The sequence below is a fragment of the Prunus persica genome, chromosome G8, assembly GCF_000346465.2.
Source record: "Prunus persica cultivar Lovell chromosome G8, Prunus_persica_NCBIv2, whole genome shotgun sequence".
Classification (NCBI taxonomy): domain Eukaryota; kingdom Viridiplantae; phylum Streptophyta; class Magnoliopsida; order Rosales; family Rosaceae; genus Prunus; species Prunus persica.
The window spans coordinates 15,568,076-15,586,709 of record NC_034016.1 but is presented as its reverse complement, the minus strand read 5'-3'; the positions used below and the strand labels follow the sequence as shown (position 1 = coordinate 15,586,709).

The 18,634-nt window shown below is 36.9% G+C and overlaps 3 protein-coding genes across 3 annotated transcripts; all 3 read left to right on the top strand.

The window, feature by feature from the left end:
• On the top strand, positions 313-3,644 carry LOC18768780 (RNA pseudouridine synthase 4, mitochondrial). The gene is made up of 10 exons (XM_007199748.2): positions 313-825; positions 910-981; positions 1,120-1,278; positions 1,369-1,416; positions 1,516-1,596; positions 2,191-2,304; positions 2,431-2,532; positions 2,740-2,851; positions 3,026-3,072; positions 3,173-3,644. The coding sequence occupies exons 1-10, from the start codon at positions 469-471 to the stop codon at positions 3,530-3,532; spliced, it is 1,452 nt and encodes a 483-aa protein (XP_007199810.1). The 5' UTR covers positions 313-468; the 3' UTR covers positions 3,533-3,644.
• On the top strand, positions 10,225-12,550 carry LOC18767368 (probable cinnamyl alcohol dehydrogenase 1). The gene is made up of 5 exons (XM_007199575.2): positions 10,225-10,464; positions 10,651-10,764; positions 10,875-11,102; positions 11,288-11,727; positions 11,883-12,550. Exons 1-5 carry the CDS (start codon positions 10,376-10,378, stop codon positions 12,083-12,085), a joined length of 1,074 nt encoding a protein of 357 aa, XP_007199637.1. The 5' UTR covers positions 10,225-10,375; the 3' UTR covers positions 12,086-12,550.
• LOC18767388 (cinnamyl alcohol dehydrogenase 1) lies at positions 16,117-18,619 on the top strand. Its single transcript, XM_007201305.2, has 5 exons — positions 16,117-16,482; positions 16,738-16,851; positions 16,955-17,182; positions 17,413-17,852; positions 18,191-18,619. The coding sequence occupies exons 1-5, from the start codon at positions 16,394-16,396 to the stop codon at positions 18,391-18,393; spliced, it is 1,074 nt and encodes a 357-aa protein (XP_007201367.1). The 5' UTR covers positions 16,117-16,393; the 3' UTR covers positions 18,394-18,619.

Below are 18,634 nucleotides of genomic sequence, written 5' to 3'. Positions count from 1 at the left end.
CAAGATCTCCAAGTTTTGGTGCCCTAATTGTTCTCCTTCTGTTGAGTTTTATCCTTGTTGAAATCGAAGTCAGACCGTTAAGCCCCTTTAAAGGGACAAATGGAGGAGGACATATAGCATGGCATGCTCAGATTGAGTATTGAGGGCCAAGTTATAGAGGAAACAAATTCCTTAGGAAAAGACATGAGAAATTATTTATCATCAAATCTTTGCACGAACTAAACGAGATCTAAAGATTTTTGTATAAAATGTCATGTTAGAATAAGCCTATTTATAAAAAGCCCATCAATAAATAATTACCGGGCATTATTAAGCCTATAACGAACATGGACGGACCGGGCCCATAAGACATACCAGTTAACCGGGCACCGGAGAACGTTATGAATTTCCCGGTTACTAAACCGAAGGGTTTACGAGAAAGCAAAGTGAAAACCCCCAACTTTGGCCTAAACCCCCAAAATCTAAAACATGATGGGCCCTATACTCCTCCGCCGGCTCCTCCTCCGGCCACCACCGTCCTCCACGGCGAGGCTCTGCATCTCAGCCTTCCACAACTGGCGATCTTACGCCACCACTGAAACATTTCACGAAGACAGAGAAAAGCGCGGTGAAAAATGGTTCACTTTACCTCCGTTTACTGCCACCATAAACGGCAGCGCTTTGGGGAAGGAGCTCTCTCGCAATCGTTCATACGGCAGAGATGTAATTACGAAGACTGCCACTGCCTCCACCACCTCCACCACTACCACGGCGCTTAAATGGGTTACTCGGTGCTGCCCGGAGCTTCCTAGAAGCCTGGTTCAGAAGCTCTTTCGCCTAAGACAGGTTTGGAAATGGGTTTTTGAGTACATTTTGGAGATGGGTTTTTGAAATCCAATTGGAAAGTAGCTTACTTGATTTCTTTTGCAGGTTCGAAGAGAATCTTGTGACATGGAGTGTTCTGGTGAAGGTGTTGAGGCACTTGAGCGCCCACTTAAAAGGGTAACTGATATTGCTATTACTTTCATACTTTTTCTGGGCTTTTATGTATTTGTTTTTGTCAGGGAAATTAAATTGATAGAGTTTTGGTTTTTGTAATAATATGGGAATGGTTTCTTTCTGATTTTAATTTATCCAAAGGTGGCGGCTAAAGACTCAATGAACGTGGGAGATCGAATACATCTTCCTCTTTCTGTGCAAGAGTTCCCCAATGATAAACAAGAGTTGCCCAATGATAAAAAGGAGTGTTATTGTAGTGAAGAAGAAGTCACTTTTATCCGTAGCCTTGAGTTGTATAAGGTTCATAACTTTGATCCCTGTTGTGTCCATTAAGTTAGCTATCTTGCTTACAATAATTTACCCAATACATCTTTTTGTTCCTGAAATTAGGATCCAGCCATTATCGTCATCAACAAACCCCCTGGAATGCCTGTTCAGGTTGGTTACTGATACTTCATTGAAGGTTATTGTCGTACGTTTGGTTTGTTAGTAGTTTAATTTGATGCCCGCATATTGAAATATATAGTGTTTGCACAGGGTGGTATTGGCATCAAAAGAAGTTTAGATGAACTGGCTGCCGCTTGTTTAAGTTATGACTTCTCAGAACCCCCTCGGCTGGTGAGTTTGTAGGAAACCTTAACTTGTGCAGAATTCATTGTCATAGCTGTATCGTAAGCAGTATATTTGTTGAACTTCTAAAATATTGAATGGGGACCCTTCATGTAATAGTAAAATCTAGAGTGAGTATGGAGTGAAAGAGAGATTCATTGCATGTGACTCAAGCCACTATTGAGAAGCTCCAGCCAACTCATTGACTAGCAGCTTGTTCACATATTTCATGTTCAACCAGATGGAGCCACTTGTGAGCTATATTGCTTCATGATTCCAGGTTAAGCATCCTCAAACTCAGCTTGGTTGGGCTGGTAAACAGTTGTGTCATTATGAGACCTAGACAGAATGGAAACAGGAACTTTTTTTTATTTCAATGAATGCAAGAATTGATTAATGGAAAATTTAGTTTTATAGACTTTATATTAGAATCTCAATCATTGTATCAAGTGTGTACTTGCATGGAAACTTCTATTTCCACAGCAGTCTTATGGATGCTTGGATGTATGGATTATCTATCTTCCTTGAACAAGCTCTGTGTTTATTTGTTTTTGCCTTTTTCCTATTCTTTTTTTCTTGGATAAGAATCTTTGTGTTTGTTAGGTACACAGACTTGACAGAGATAGTAGTGGTATCCTGGTGATGGGAAGGACACAAACAAGTGCGACAGTTTTGCATTCCATCTTCCGCGAGAAAACTTTTGGAGCATCAAATGATGTGAGTAAATGTCCACTCTTTCTCTGTTGGTGCTTGTTTCTGGAAGGATCCATGCATGGTCATCAAGTTGCGAGGTTGTTAGTTCTGTTACATATCAATTTACCTCATGTTTATATTTGTTTAAAGGAAATTGATGATGCAAAAAGAATTCTGCAAAGAAGGTATTGGGCACTTGTCATTGGATCTCCCAGACAACGAAAGGGTTTAATCTCAGCACCTTTGGGAAAGGTTAGAGTACTCTTGAATGTATTTACTCTGACACTCACCCATCCACACCTAGAGATTACCCTTTAGAAAATAATAAAATTCAGTTAGAATATTTCTATGTGATTAAGTGGTTTCTCGTAGTCTCAGTGATGCATTGAACAAATATCAGTGTATAAAATTTATAATTATAGTGAACTTTTAATATTTTGGGGCTTTGATTGCTTTCAGGTGGTAGTGGACAATGGTAAATCAGATCGAATCACAATTGTGAACGATTCACAAACTTTGCCATCTCAGCATGCCATTACAAAGTACAAAGTAATTGGATCACCATGTCCTGGTTAGCAACAAACTCTTTCACCATTGCACATAAGCATGCAATACATGCTGCAGTTTTAGTTTCAACATTTGGCTCCAAACAATCATGAATGAAGATATTTTGGCGCAGCTTTCTTGTACAAATAATATTTCCCTCTAAGTATATGCTTCTGATTTTCCACTATTGATTGTGCAGGTTACACATGGTTAGAGCTAACCCCTCTTACTGGCCGAAAGCATCAGGTATGGATCATAACTAAACACTTGTTAGCAGATTTATTACTTAGTTACAAAGTCACTTTTCTCTGTGAACAACTGCTCTAACCATGTGTAAGCATTGCAGCTGCGTGTACACTGTGCAGAGGTTCTGCGAACACCGATAGTTGGAGACTACAAGTATGGGTGGCAAACTCATAGGAACTGGAAACCCTTAGCTTGGTCTAATAATGAATGTCATTCAGATGAGGAGTTTCCCAAGAGAAAAAACCTCCCTTTTGATCTCAATATGGAAAGCGGAAGTGTCTCTGAAAAGAATCCCCGCCTGCATCTTCATTGTAAGCAAATGGTTTTGCCTAATGTGAATCTGGCTTTGCAAAATGTGAAACTGCATTCAGATAGTGATCTTTCAGAATTAGAAAGCCTAGAATTGGTTGCTGCTCTGCCTTCGTTCATGCAAAGAAGTTGGAATATTACAAATTCTTAAGCTACAACTTAAATTTTTTTGTTGATTCTATTATCTTTTTCTTTTATTTTGTCATTTGATTGCTGCCTTAACTTGCATATTTTATGAAGGGAAATTTGTTGCAAGGGCATAATACTCCTCCTTGACATCTTCTTTTCTCTTTATTCGGATATTCGATGAATTCTTAAGAATTTTCAGGTGCAATAAACTACGATATATTTTCCGAGAAGCAAATTTTGCGACATACGCAACTAATTTTGGTCATCAGAAAGATATTCTCTGTACCTGGATTTGTAATAAACCACGTCTCAAGGTCCTGGAGGAGAGTAAACGAGTTGACCATGACCTACATTACTGGCTTTGTTTCATCCATATAGCTTATCAGTGATCTTGCCTAATTCATGGACTGCCATACCATAACGGGGTTATGTTATGAGTCATGGCCCCCCTTCTTACATTTTAATCGTCTTAGTGCCAACCATGTAGAGAAACCAAACAAGATTAATGTGTTTTAGATATCAGTCTTAACAACTTTTCGAACCCTTTTTTTATAAAAGAATTTATAAAAGAGATGAGATATTCGAACTTGAGCCGTGAGCGTGACAGAGCCACGTGCGGATCTAGAGTGAGCTAATTTTTGGTTTTTCAAGGTTTCGGGGGACTTAACTCATCTTTCTAGTGACAAGCCAAAATTTCAACCACTACGGGAAAACGAAAGAAATATAAGACAGGGTGATGCTAGGGAGACCAACTTTAGATACCAACTTGTGTACCAACTCTCTAATAGAGGTGGAGCCCACCAATACAATGGGTCTCACACTCTATTAGAGAGTTGGTACACAAGTTGGTATCTAAAGTTGGTCTCCCTAGCATTTTCCTATAAGACAAATTATGGTATGGCCTGTTGGAATTTTTGTGAGTATTTCAAAATACAAAATTATTTTATTACTTATTTTATGTTGAATTTATTTTCCAGATTTTTGTGTGATTAGATTACTTCTTTAAAACTGCGTATATTTATACAATTTACAATTATGACCTAATTACTTTGTTATTAATTTTGAGGCCCGTTATCTTTGATTTGATAACAACTTTGATTTGCTGAAGATATTACATAACCGTTTGTGTTTATATATATATATTTAATTATAACCGTTTGTGTTTATATATATATATTTAATTATAACCGTTTGTGTTTATATATATATTTAATTGGCCTATTGGTATCAGTATTCATTTTCTAAACTGTGCCACCATTATTTATCAAACGGCAAAATTTTGTCTTTAATGACCAACGTCTCTTTGGGGTCAACAACTATATATATAGCCTTGGCAATTTTGGCTGAACAGAGATCTCAATTCAAGCATTTTCTCTCACTTTCTGTCCTCCCACATTATTTCCTTTCCTCACGATTTTCATACAGTTTTATTGTGCTAATTTTATTTTACTTCTAAGAGAAAGATTCAAGTGTTCATCCGACTTAAATATTGTGAGTGTACGCTTATAAGGGTCATAAGTTGTTGTATCTTGGAGGATAGGGCGCCATACAACCTTGCTACACCGAGACATTGTCTCCGAAAAGCGAAATCTACTCTCAAGGATAGCGACTACACGCCTCAACCTAAAACTATTATTCTACTCAAGTATCAATAGAGACCAACTTCTACATCCCAAAAGATAAATATTTTGCTGTAATTTCATTGATTTTATTTAATCTAATCTATTAATATAAATTACAATTATCTAATAATTATTTCATATGATGTTTTGCAGGAAAAGTAGCGTCCCTAAACCAAATTTTCCAACATGGCCCCTAGAAAATGAATGGCTTGTGACTCACTGCGTTGATTTCTTTTCTTCTTTTCTGATTGCATGTCTGTCTATTAGTCAAGGATCGGCTTGAGAGAAGAAAATGCATGGGAATACAGCAAACATCTTTCGACTCTTGAACCTCTAAATTTTCCTTAATAAAGTTTGACCTATCCCAATTATTTAATTAAATTAACTTTTTTTTTTACTGTTTCTTTTACTAAGAAGATCATAATTGAGATGTACAATAGAGGTTTTTTTTAATAATAAATATAAGCTATAGTCTAAATTACGAGGATATGGGATTTCTCACACAAATTATTAAAGTGTCATAAAAATTCAAACCTAAAACTATTAATCTGTAAATTAAAGTACTTTTTCACTGAACTAAATCCCGTTAATTATTTACAATAGAATAAAAACTCAAGTATAAAGGTAAATATTCGCTTATAATAACTATATGTGATGGTATGACAGATATTATATTTTGACGTTCAATCCAGCAAAATTGGATCATGCTTCTACAACGACAGCAGGTGGGTGAAAGACCTGGGATTTCTGATGGAGCCCCATTCTTTACGAATTGTCAAAATCAAGTGGATAAACTTAAAGTTGTAGAGATGAGCTGTTGGAAGCAAATGAATAGAGAAGACGACATGTGCCTTTCTGTCACCTAATAATCTCTTTAGCCAGTCATTCTTTAATTTTCTTACAAATTATAAGAAAAAATTGTCGTTAACAACCTAAATTCACTTGATTGACGTATTAAATTGCCTTAATTTTGATGTTAGACTGCTCCATTATTATAATGGCTTTTTGTAATTAATTTGTATTGATCATTTATGGCTAATAACTTTTTTTTAATAGAATTATAAATACAACCCTAAAATTTCTCAACCCAAAAAAAACCCACTTGATTCGCTGAACTTATTGTTCTATTTTAATGTCGTTAACAGTCATTAAGAATCAAAATATATAAAAAATTTGCCAAGAAGAATCAAAATATTGTTGGATACCACAATTATGTAAACTTCTATTTCTTTTATAGTATTCAAGGTCGTGGGAAAAATCAATTTTTTGCTTTCTATATATTCGAAGGAGATGGTGGAATGGAACCCCTCAACTTTTCATATTTTATTGCTTTATGCAGTGCAGATCACATAGCTTAATAAAGAACCACCATTTTTTACAAACTAAGTAAAAAATAAAAATAAAAAATTGAGGCTTTCTTCTTGGTACCACTAAAATATGTAACTCAATCTTCTCCGAGGGGCTGCTATGTTTTGTGACATGTTTTATAAATGCCAAAAACTGGGTCTCGTTTATGGTACAAAGTAAAAATATTTGTTAAATTTTAGCATCCAATGTAAGGCTGGCAATACGTTAGATTGTGTCAGGTTCATGTCATGTTAAGATAATAAATATGTCAAGAATGCTTAATCCAAATCCGACTTATTTAATAAACGTGTCGTATCGGGTTCGGATTGTGTTAAACGGGTTATTAAATATGTAACTTGATCCTAAATTCACCGGTTTATTACACAGGCCATGGTCAGTTGATCTGAATTTGACCTGCAATTGTTATCGTACAAGTTGACCCGTTAATTTTCCATGCAAGTTTTGAGTCATGTATCGAGTTGTATCGGGATGTTCAATGTAAATGGTAGAATATTTCCAATAACAAATTAGATGTTAGGATACAAATACACGTGAGGATCTACCACGGAAAAACTTTGTCTTTCGCCAACCTGTTGTTTTTGCTTAAAAAACGCAAACCAGTTCTATACGTGGATATGACACAAATGGCAAATTGAACAAGTATCAATGATATGTTATAGAGTGTTGCTAAATGAATCCTAAAATTAACTGAGTACACAATATGTTCTAAGTGCACCCTAATATTTAAATCAAATTATAAAATTAACTCAGTACACCCTATTTAACTACCAAAATCACCCATGGTACACCCTAATACACTCTATCACGCAACACCTAACCCATTCATGAGTCCAAATTCATTGTAACCAAATGCCATGTGCCGACATGTTTCCCTTCTATTTTTTTGACATGTGGTAAACCACTTAACACTTAAACCTATGAAATCGACCTCCCATCATCCCCCCACCCAGCCAACCTCATCTTTCCTCCTCTGACTTAAGCCCTCTCGCATCCAACCCAACCCTACCACCACCGCCCTTCTCTCTCTCTCTCTCTCTTTCTCTCAGCCCAACTCCACCTTTCCCCTACTTATTGCCAGCCAATTTAGACCCGACAAGCATAAGATTCTAATAAGCCCGTAATATCGTGTTGGAACCCATCTCCCTTCAACTAGTGGAAGAAGGAAAATTCCAAAGTGGGTTTGTTTCTTAGACTGTTGAGGTTGCTATCAACCCCAAAGGTATCTAATTCAAAAGAAATAGGTTGTATTGAAGTTGTTGGAAGTTGGTGTTTATGGTGAAAACAACAACATAATTGTCATTAGATTCATCAGAGGGTGAGGAGCTGGAGTTCTAGTGGGCAAGTGTAAGAGTCGTTTGGGAATATGCTCACTTGAAACCACCAACACCGTAGATGAACATCAAATGATTATTGTTTTGGGTGGGTTGAATGCATTAACCAAGTCTCATGGACTAACGCCACATACATATGGAAGATTCTGACTCATTGCAAAAAATTTAGAGCAAATAAGATCATTTGGATGAGAGAGAGAGAGAGAGAGAGAGAGAGAGAGGGAAGGACGGTGGTGGTGGGGTTGGGTTGGATTCATAGCGTTCAACGTCGCTCCATCGAATATTAGGGTTGAATATGGTGAGTAAGGTGTATTTATTAAAATTACATTTGCTTCACAATTCAATATATCCTTTTTGGTCATTTTATATTAGGGTAAATTAGTAATTCAATAAATAGTTTGATAGTATGGTGTACTAAGTTAATTTTAAGGTTCGTTTAGCATCAGTCTATATTATATAGAGTTAGATTCTCTTGGTACCACATGAAAACTCATGGTCACTAACTCTTTGGATGGAAATGCAAACGTTTGACATGCAAATTTAGTTCAATTCCACTTCATTCTACATTATTTTTAGGCTTATTTATGGATATGCATTTGTGCTTTCAAAATAGTCTCAGATTACCACATGTTCTTTGAAATGTCTCAATATACCACTTATACTTTCATTAAGTGTCTTACGTAAGCGATTCCGTCAGATTTGAGAGAAGTTCCGCTAGCTGATGTGGCCCCCACTTCTTTTCAATCTCTTAACAATGGAGAGGAGGGGTTAGTCAGGTTGAGAAAAAGTAGTCAGTATTCACACAGTCTTCTTCAATTCAGTCAGTATTCACATAAAGAATAAGCAGCTTTCAAGTGCAATGAACCCTATTCAAAGATTCGAGCCCTTCTTTCAAGTCTTTCAAGTGGAATAAACCCTATTCCTTCTTCTCCCAAATCTGAAATCCCCAAATCAAATTCCTAATAATTTTCTCCCAAATCCCTCATTTTCTCCCAAATCTGAACCTCCACCTTAAAGTCCAATGCCAAACAATTTCCAAAGATTCTCGAGTAAATCGTGCGACCCCCTTCCCAGATAACACAACACACTAACTCAATCAATATTCACACAGAGAAAAAGCAACCTTCCTCTCTATTCAAAGATTCGAGCCATTCTTTCAGAGATTCCCAAATTTGAAATTCCTTCAACCTAACCTTCTTCTCCCAAATTCCCCATTTTCTCAACCTGACTAACCCTTCATCTCCCTTGTTAAGAGATTGAAACGAAGTGGAGGCTACATCAGCTAACGGAACTTCTCTCAAATATGACGGAATTGCTTACGTTAGACACTTAATGAAAGTATAGGTGATATATTGAGACATTTCAAAGAATATGTGGTAATTTGAGACTATTTTGAAAGCATAGAGGGCATATCCATAAATAAGCCTAATTTTAAAATAATTTTCGTCGTTAAAGTTTGATTCAATAGTGATTAGTCTTTTTCTTCCCTCAAACTATTGAATTTCATTAGATATTTATCTTTTCTAAAATATTAAAGGGTTAACCAAAAGTAAGTAAAACCCAATAATAAACAAGATAGCAATATTAAGAATACCACATTTGTGTGCTACCTTTTGTCTAATAAAAGTGTAACCCATCCACAATATCGTTTCTATTATTGAGGAGATACATGATGTGGTCTCCCTAATATTTTCTTAGACAATAACATTAATATTTATGATTTCTCACCTAGTGACTTGTTTCACTCTTGCACCACTCAAGATGCTCCAATGAACCAAGTCCTTGTGGCACATTCTGAATTTTAGATCAGAAGGTGGAAGCAAAGATGTAGACTTTGATTAAAATCCAGGACAAAGAAGATTGGAATTGCGGAGGTTGATTACCTTATCCACTTTGGATTGACATGCTTGTGTTGCACTATCATGAACAATACCACAACGAGAGCAAAATGTAAATCCTATAATATTCCAAATAATATAATTTTATGAAAGCCAAAAAAACAAATGTCAAGCAACAAAAGTTGCTTAAGAATTCGTCGGGATAAATCTATACCGGCGAAGTAGTATCAGAAATGATTGCCCATCCCAATCTTACCTTAATTTACGTGTCTTTTTTTTTTTTCTCTTTTTTCGGTCCAATCCAATAAAATAACTTAAATCAAAAGCCAGCTCATCACCACAACCTCATCTAATTCACCAACTCTCCTGGATTGGTTTGTGACGTATGAATGACGCAACAAATGCCCACTAACATTTCAATCAAACACATGGCCCCACCCACCAACTATGGTTGAGGAAGAATTTTGTGTTCGTGGGACCCATTATTCAGAGAAGATGGTTCCACAGTTCTACTGCAGCTGAGGAGCAGAGGAGTTTTCCCCCCGCAGAGTTCACCAACCCCACTGTCTAAAGTCTAATCCTCAGTGTATTTATATGCTTCATTTGGGTTTCTGATTCTCCATAGCCAAAACCAACTTTTCTCAGAAACTCACCAAACCCAACATCTCTGCGTCTCAGACACATACAGAAAAGAAGGAGAAAGAATATGGGTAGCCTTGAAGTGGAGAGAACAACAACAGGATGGGCTGCAAGAGACTCCTCTGGAATTCTCTCACCCTACACCTACACTCTTAGGTAAATCAATCTTAATATCCCTCTTATTTTGTGCCTCTAATTTTTTTTCCCCCTTGAATCATTGATAATTATAAACATAATATATTGAATTCGTCAAATTTGTTCACCAAATAAATGTGACAATAGACGATCGACGTCTTGTCACATCATTTGCTAATTATTTTTAATTAAATTAATAAATTGCAGGAACACTGGTCCAGAAGATGTTTATGTCAAAGTCCTAAGCTGTGGGATTTGCCACTCTGATCTTCACCAGGTCAAAAATGACCTTGGTAGGTCAAACTATCCAATGGTTCCCGGGTAAGACGTTAGCTAGTACTCGATCAATTCTTCCTTTTTATGTCACTTCCTTATATGGTTTGTAAATAAATAACCATTTACCATATCTGCCATGTTATGTTATTAACCAGGCACGAGGTGGTTGGTGAGGTGTTGGAGGTGGGATCAGATGTGACCAAGTTCAGAGTAGGAGATGTGGTTGGAGTTGGCCTCCTTGTGGGTTGCTGCCGAAGCTGCAACCCATGCAAAACAGACAACGAGCAATACTGCAACAAGAAAATCTGGTCTTACAATGACACTTACTCCGATGGCAAACCCACCCAAGGGGGTTTCGCTGGTGAACTGGTTGCTGATCAAAAGTAATCACCAAACCCTAATAAACCATTGTTTATAACAAAATTTGCATTACCTTTGGCCATCTCTCTTAATTTCTGTTTAAATTACAAGTTCAGATCATCTGCTTATGTTTTTTTGCTAATATTTTGTTTAGATTAGTGATTTTAAGTTTTTATTAATCATATTCTCAATTTTATTTCCGGTGAAGGTTTGTGGTAAAGATACCGGACGGCATGGCCTGGGAACAGGCTGCGCCCCTACTATGCGCCGGCGTGACGGTGTACAGCCCGCTGAATCACTTCGGTCTAAATTTGAGCGGATTAAGAGGAGGAATATTAGGGCTTGGGGGTGTAGGACACATGGGGGTGAAGATAGCAAAGGCCATGGGGCACCATGTGACTGTGATAAGTTCTTCAGACAGGAAAAAAGAGGAGGCTTTGGAGCATGTTGGGGCAGATGAGTTCTTGGTCAGCTCAGATGCCACTAAAATGCAGGAGGCTGCAGACTCATTGGATTACATCATTGACACAGTGCCTGTTGTCCACCCACTTGAGCCCTACCTCTCTCTGTTGAGGCTTGATGGAAAATTAATCTTGATGGGTGTTATTGGTGCCCCTTTACAATTTGTCTCCCCCATGGTCATGCTTGGTAAAATCCCACTTCCACCACTTTCAAATTTTGCATTTAAATTTATAGTTCTTATCTGGGTTAGTGGATTAATTCAAAATTATAGCTTAAAAAATCTTGGGTTTGTGTTATTTTTATATAATAATATTGGGTTCTACTGGAATTATTATGTGTAGGGAGGAAAACAATCACAGGGAGCTTTGTGGGGAGCATGAAGGAAACAGAGGAGATGCTTGAGTTTTGCAAAGAGAAAGGATTGACATCAATGATTGAAGTGGTTAAGATGGATTATGTCAACACAGCCTTTGAGAGGTTGGAGAAGAATGATGTTAGGTACAGGTTCGTTGTGGATGTGGCCGGCAGCAATCTTAATCCATAGACAGATAAGAAGAAGAAAAAAAAAACACAGAATTCTGTTTTTTTATACAGAGCTTTCTGGTTTGATAAAGAAAGAAAAAGGCTGAAATGGTGCTTTCATTTCATATGAGTGGATGTTTGTTTTTGTTTTGTTTTGTTTTTAAGTACTTGAATATTGTGATTGAGGTAAGGGGGGCCAATTTGATTTGGTGTGGGATGATGACTGTGAAACAAGGAAAGATACCAAACTTTAGGTGAGAATTGCGTCGTATATCAAAAGATAAGTACTTCTGCTTTGGCTATGAGCAATGGCTTGCTTTGTCATATTAGGAGTCCAAATGCATGAATGAGTGTGTGTTTAACACAACTCTTCTCAAAATCATCTTTTTTGCATTGATAGGTGGGATAAGTGGTAGGATTGGATTAGTTTAATTCAATCTCATGTTTGATGCTTAATAAAATGAAGGAAAATGGACAATTGTACATATTTCAATGTAATTTTATCTCAGCACCTAATTCAATTCAATCTTAGTCATCAAACATATATTAGTGACAAGGATATAGTAACAAAATAATAATTTCAAGTAGTGAAGTTCACATTTTTTACGAAAATAAAATAAAGACTTATTTATTTAGTGTCCCCTGAAATTATGGTCAAATTTCATTTTATTCCTTTAAAAGTTGAAGTTGCCCATTTTATCCTCTTGACCAATGTTTTGCGTCTCACTTTATCCTTTGTCGTCAAGTCTATAAAAAATCTGTTTAAAATGCTAACATGATACGAGTGGGGCTCTATTATTATACTCTATATGCATTGTGTACCAAAAATACTCTAGAAAAAAAAACTTCAACAAAAAATAATAATAAAAACCTCAATTCCCTCTTCTCCCCATCCCCAGGGCACCTACCCCACTGCCCACCGCCCACCTCCCACCTCCACAACCCCTCCCTCTCGGTCTCTCTCCCACTTGCTCCCACCTCTAGTGAAGACATGACAAATACTTGGACAAACTAAAAAATTATCTAAATAAATAAACTGGAAACTGTCTTAGAAAACAAAAGTTTTCCAACCTGAAAATTACATAAAATAAAATCTTTAAAGCCATGCCATAAGTTAATCTTATCCCACAAAATATCCACCTCCCCTCCCTTATAGCAGTGCATGCTGGAATTACCCAACTGAAATTAGTTGCCTCAGACAACCTTAATTATGTTGGCGAGTCGTTATTTAGTTAGAATTTTGATTCTTTATTATGTTAGAATTTTAGTTACTTACCCATTATTATTTAATATTATTATAATAGAGATTTATTTCATAATATAATTTAGATATATTTTCTATTTTATTTAGAGTCACAGATAATGTAATTGGGCATAGAAAAAGCAAATGATTCGTCGGTGTGTGTGGGTCAAAAACCAGAGCATCTCGCTATGAAGAAATGCAATTGGTCAATCTCACTATGAATAAACAAACAGAGCAAAAAACAGAGTATCTCGCTCTCAATGGGCAATGGATCCATGCCCATTCGTGTGGGTCACAGTTGGCAATATTGCTCTCAAGATCCCAGTAGCTTCCAAGCTCGCCCGCTCCGTTGTCCACCTTTCTTCCTCCTCGTGTTTCGGCAAGATCAAGCTCAACAACCTTCCCCCATCAAAACGTCGTCGTCCCCTGCCTCCCGTAGCAGGCCCAGACCCTTGACAGCGTTGCTTAAGCCAACGTCATGGCCGCCACGTTCCACCTCAGCAAGTCGGATCTAAATCGGGTCGGGTCCAAGTCCGTAATCTCCCAAGCTCTGACTCAAAATCTCAATATACACAGTCGCAAATAAGGGTGGGCATTGGAACGAAGAATCGATTAACTGAATCAAACCGGACTCTAAAAATCTTGTTGACCAAAAAGTCAAAATCAATTCAAAAAGTTGAACCGAACTGATTCTAACCGGTTCTCGTTTCATTTCTACCCAACAAATCGAACCAGGCTGAATGAAATTGGCCAAATTAAAAAATATTTTTTTTAATATTTATTTATATCCAATGCTGTATTTTTAATCTCATAACTAATATTTACCCAAGTTTAATTTCAAAATATCTCTCTTTTCTAGTTTTAATATTTCTTTTTGTATGAAATTGGATAATTTGTAAATTTTCAAATTAAAATAAATCAATTTTCAGTTGAAATTTGTATAAAATAATAATAATAATAATAATAATAATAATAATCTTGTTCAAAATTGAACTGGACCTGAACTGGAACGAAACAAATTCAACTCGAACCAAACACTTTTATAAATTTTTTGTTAAAAATTGTACTAAATCAAACCGGGTAAATAATATCATTTTTTATTTCAATTTGAGGCAAAAATCGACCCGAACCGAATCGTGCCTACCTCTAGCCGCAAAGGCATCATATGCGGCATCAACTCCAAGAGAGGAGGAGGTAGTGCAGTGATGGCTGCCCCAAGTGGTTGGCCAGGAGGGGGTCGCTCGGTACAGAGAAAGAGAGAGGGAGAGAGATAAAAGTAATTATTTTTTATTTTTCTTATTTGTTAATTTTTTAAATAAAATATTTTATTAATTTTTTCACACGTGTCAGGCATTCATTTCAACAAATGAGTGGATCCCACTCATGCTAGGTGGGCATTTTTAACAGACTTTTTGACAGAGCCCACTCTATTAGAGATGTAGTACACAATGTGGTATAAAAATATAGATCATTTTTGCTCACCGCTATAACCCAATATGTACCTTCACCACCCTCTTAAAAACTTGACACATGTCTATGACTATAACCATAATTAACTCTTTGTTTTAAAAAAAATTAAATGGGAGATGGGTTTGGGATTTGGGGTTTGTGTACTAAGGAGCTGTTGCTTCTTTTCTATAGATAGAGAAGAGTCTAGAGAGAGAGAGAGAGAGAGAGAGAGAGAGAGAGAGAGAGAGGAAAATGAGTGGACAGAGGGGATGGTGATGACTCATGATTTAATAAGAAATCGAAAGAGGATCTATCAAAGGAGGTTGGTCCTAAATTGTATTCAGTCTCTACTGAAGTTGGTATTTTTTATTTAATTTAATTGGCAATCCAATGTGTGTAAAGAAGGGAATTGTAGAGTTGAGGGAGAAAATGGTGTCTAGAGTTGCGGTAGGGGAATGGAGGCTAGTTGCAAGGGCGGTGGTTGTAGAGAATAGAGTCTCTAGGGTAGGGGTGGGTCGGTAATGGGGGAGAGAGAGAGAGAGAGAGAGAGATGTTTTTTAAATTTTATTTTATTATTATTTAACTTTGTTTTTTATTTTTCAAATACTTTAAAAAATTAAAAAATAGAGAAAGACTTGTGCCCAATTAGGTCGGCCAAGAAAGACTCGTTCTCCTAATCTACTTCATGACACGTTGCTTCCCATATGTCACTAAAGTGGAATAATCTTAATGACATGGTTGATTGTCAATGCTGTTCCAACAACCATGGTTTGAAATTGGTCAGAAGATCTACAACTAGAACCAAACTTGAGGAAGGAAGTAGTCAAAACTGAAAAGGTATATCAGAAACTAGGTTTAGTTATTAAATTTAGCTCACCAGATGAAATATTATTGATAACTCTGGCATTAAAGAAAAAAAAATTATTTAACTGAAGAAAGTCGACAGCCGTACCTGACAGCTTGAAATCGTACCAGTCACCAGACGACCAAACATTACGTGTGTGCCTATGGCCCCTCCTAAACAGAAAAATAATGGGGATTGATTTGATCATTCTGAAGACCAGGAACTGATGTTATGATAATTCTCTTCATTTAAATTTCATTGTAAGGTGTAGATTAGAGCGGATATGTTCTTGTGTTTGCACTCGAATTCAAATATCTTTCCTGTAATTTAGATTAAATTAAAATATAATATCGTTTATATAAAATAATAATAATAATAATTTTATTGTAGGGCTCTACTTTATCTTTTCTTTGGTCACGTGTAAGCATTTAGACCATAGTTATAGTTAGGTTTGGGGACCTCTGTGTTCAGATTTGCATTTATCTCGAGGGTTGATCAGTCGATTTTCGTTTATCCACGCTTAGTTTGGACTAAATCTAAGTGTAATCACGTTCACTTGAATGAGACTACGTGCCTAGAATCATAGACATCAAATATTTCCCCATATCAAAGGAAATCTATTTTCTAACCTTTTCTTTTCAGTAGACAATAACTTAGGTGTCCATCTTCTCTACGAAGCTTTGGCTTTCCTTCTGTCCATTTGTGCTTATTACCCAAAACCAACCTTTCCAAAACAAACAGTCGACTCTCTTTCTCTTTCTTCTCTCAAACACTCACATACAGAAGAAACTAAAATGGTTAGCCTTGAGGTGGAGAGAACAACAACAGGATGGGCTGCAAGAGACTCGTCTGGGATTCTTTCACCCTACACATATACTCTTAGGTAAATCAATCTCATATCCCTCCCTTATTGTTGTATGTGTGTGTTTTTATCTCCTATACAATAATACCGACTCGCCTAATTTATTTACCAAATGATGTATCTGTACGCATGTTAGATCGAAAACTTGTACACGATTTAGTAACTTAATTTGGTGAATAAACTCAATGAGCATGGTATAGTGATCATCTATTCTTTCTACATGTCATGTACCTCTTTCTGCTGATATATTTTTTTTTAATTTTAAAAAAATTGCAGAAACACTGGGCCGGAAGATGTTTACATCAAAGTACTATTCTGTGGAGTTTGCCACACTGATACTCACCAGGCCAAAAATCATCTTGGCATGTCAAAGTATCCCATGGTTCCTGGGTATATAATAAAATTAATGCCACTTTCCTATATATGTTACAATATTTACTTATAATTACATTATTTTAAATATAAAAAAATTACAAAATGTTCTGCTGGACAGGCATGAAGTGGTTGGTGAGGTGGTGGAGGTGGGATCAGCTGTGAGCAAGTTCATAGTAGGAGATGTGGTTGGAGTTGGGCTCATAGTGGGTTGCTGCAGGAACTGCAATCCTTGTAAAACAGACAACGAGCAATACTGCAACAAGAAAATCTGGACATACAGTGACGTTTACACCGATGGGAAACTCACCCAAGGCGGCTTTTCTGCTGCCCTAGTCATCGATCAAAAGTAGCAACCAAACCATAATAAGCTTAATCTTTTCTTCTTCTTTTTTTCGTGTGAAGCATATAATTAGCGTAACTCTAACAAGACATATGGCATATCATACTGTCAATCAGAATCGCACATTTAAACATTACCTAATCAGTGTAGATATTGATTTACAAAATGTTGGAAGAGTTTCTGAGTTCGGAAGTACAGTAATTTTGACTGATTTTGTGTTTTTTTCATTTGCTAAGGTTTGCGGTGAAGATACCAGATGGCATGGTGCTGGAACAGGCGGCGCCGCTGCTGTGCGCGGGGGTGACGGTGTACAGCCCACTGAGGCAGTTTGGTCTGAATGTGAGTGGGTTAAGAGGAGGCATATTAGGACTTGGGGGTGTAGGACACATGGGGGTGAAGATAGCAAAGGCCATGGAACACCATGTGACTGTGATAAGCTCTTCTGACAAGAAAAGAGTGGAGGCCATGGAACATATTGGGGCTGATGAGTACCTGATCAGCTCCGATGCCACTAAAATGCAAGAGGCTGCTGATTCGTTGGATTACATTATTGACACAGTGCCTGTGGTCCACCCACTTGAGCCCTACCTCTCTTTGTTGAAGCTTGATGGGAAATTGATCTTGATGGGTGCTATCAACGACCCTTTACAATTTGTCTCCCCCATGCTCATGCTTGGTGAGTCCCATTTCTATCACCATCTTACTTTTCTCGCAAACCTTTTTTCCATTCGGAATTTGCTTCGACTACGAGCTTAGATTTTAGGTTTAAAGTCACGAGTTTTATCAATGCTAAAAAATGAAGGCTTAAAATCTAGCCTGTGCCAGCCAATTTAGAATGACAAATTTACATTGTCATTCAACTGGTTATTAACGTTCTGATAAGATAAGATGATCGCATTAATGACCCAACATGACTCGGGCTTATATGCATTATTGTCTCATTTCCTGACAGCTTAAGTTTTTGAATGTCAAAGAGATAATATACTTTTATCTAAATTGTTCAATTATGTATAGGGAGGAAGACAATCACAGGGAGCTTTGTGGGGAGCATGAAGGAGACAGAGGAGATGCTTGAATTCTGCAAAGAGAAAGGATTGAAAACAATGATTGAAGTGGTTAAGATGGAATATATCAACACAGCCTTCGAGAGGTTAGAGAAAAACGATGTTAGGTACAGGTTCGTTGTGGATGTGGCTGCCAGCAATCTTCATCAATAGAGTGAAATATCACATAATTCCGACTATATTATTGACAACTCTATTTTCTTTTCTTTTTTTCTCTATTTTCACGTAACAAAAAAATGTTTATGCTCATATGATGCTTTCATATAGTCTTAACCCTACTGTGATTGTTGTGATGGATGGGGCCATTGTATTCAGTGTGGATTTCCTTACTTCACTATGGCTTATCCAAATAAAATTTTAGAGTCCTCCAATTATGTCACGCGTGACAATTTTG

Coding starts and splice junctions, on each gene's coding strand:
- LOC18768780 (XM_007199748.2), top strand. CDS start 469: ATGATGGGCCCTATACTCCTCCGCCGGCTCCTCCTCCGGCCACCACCG. Junction 2,305..2,430: donor CTTTTGGAGCATCAAATGAT/GTGAGTAAATGT, acceptor ATTTGTTTAAAG/GAAATTGATGATGCAAAAAG. Junction 2,852..3,025: donor AATTGGATCACCATGTCCTG/GTTAGCAACAAA, acceptor TTGATTGTGCAG/GTTACACATGGTTAGAGCTA.
- LOC18767368 (XM_007199575.2), top strand. CDS start 10,376: ATGGGTAGCCTTGAAGTGGAGAGAACAACAACAGGATGGGCTGCAAGA. Junction 10,465..10,650: donor CCCTACACCTACACTCTTAG/GTAAATCAATCT, acceptor AATAAATTGCAG/GAACACTGGTCCAGAAGATG. Junction 11,103..11,287: donor GAACTGGTTGCTGATCAAAA/GTAATCACCAAA, acceptor TTTCCGGTGAAG/GTTTGTGGTAAAGATACCGG.
- LOC18767388 (XM_007201305.2), top strand. CDS start 16,394: ATGGTTAGCCTTGAGGTGGAGAGAACAACAACAGGATGGGCTGCAAGA. Junction 16,483..16,737: donor CCCTACACATATACTCTTAG/GTAAATCAATCT, acceptor AAAAAATTGCAG/AAACACTGGGCCGGAAGATG. Junction 17,183..17,412: donor GCCCTAGTCATCGATCAAAA/GTAGCAACCAAA, acceptor TCATTTGCTAAG/GTTTGCGGTGAAGATACCAG.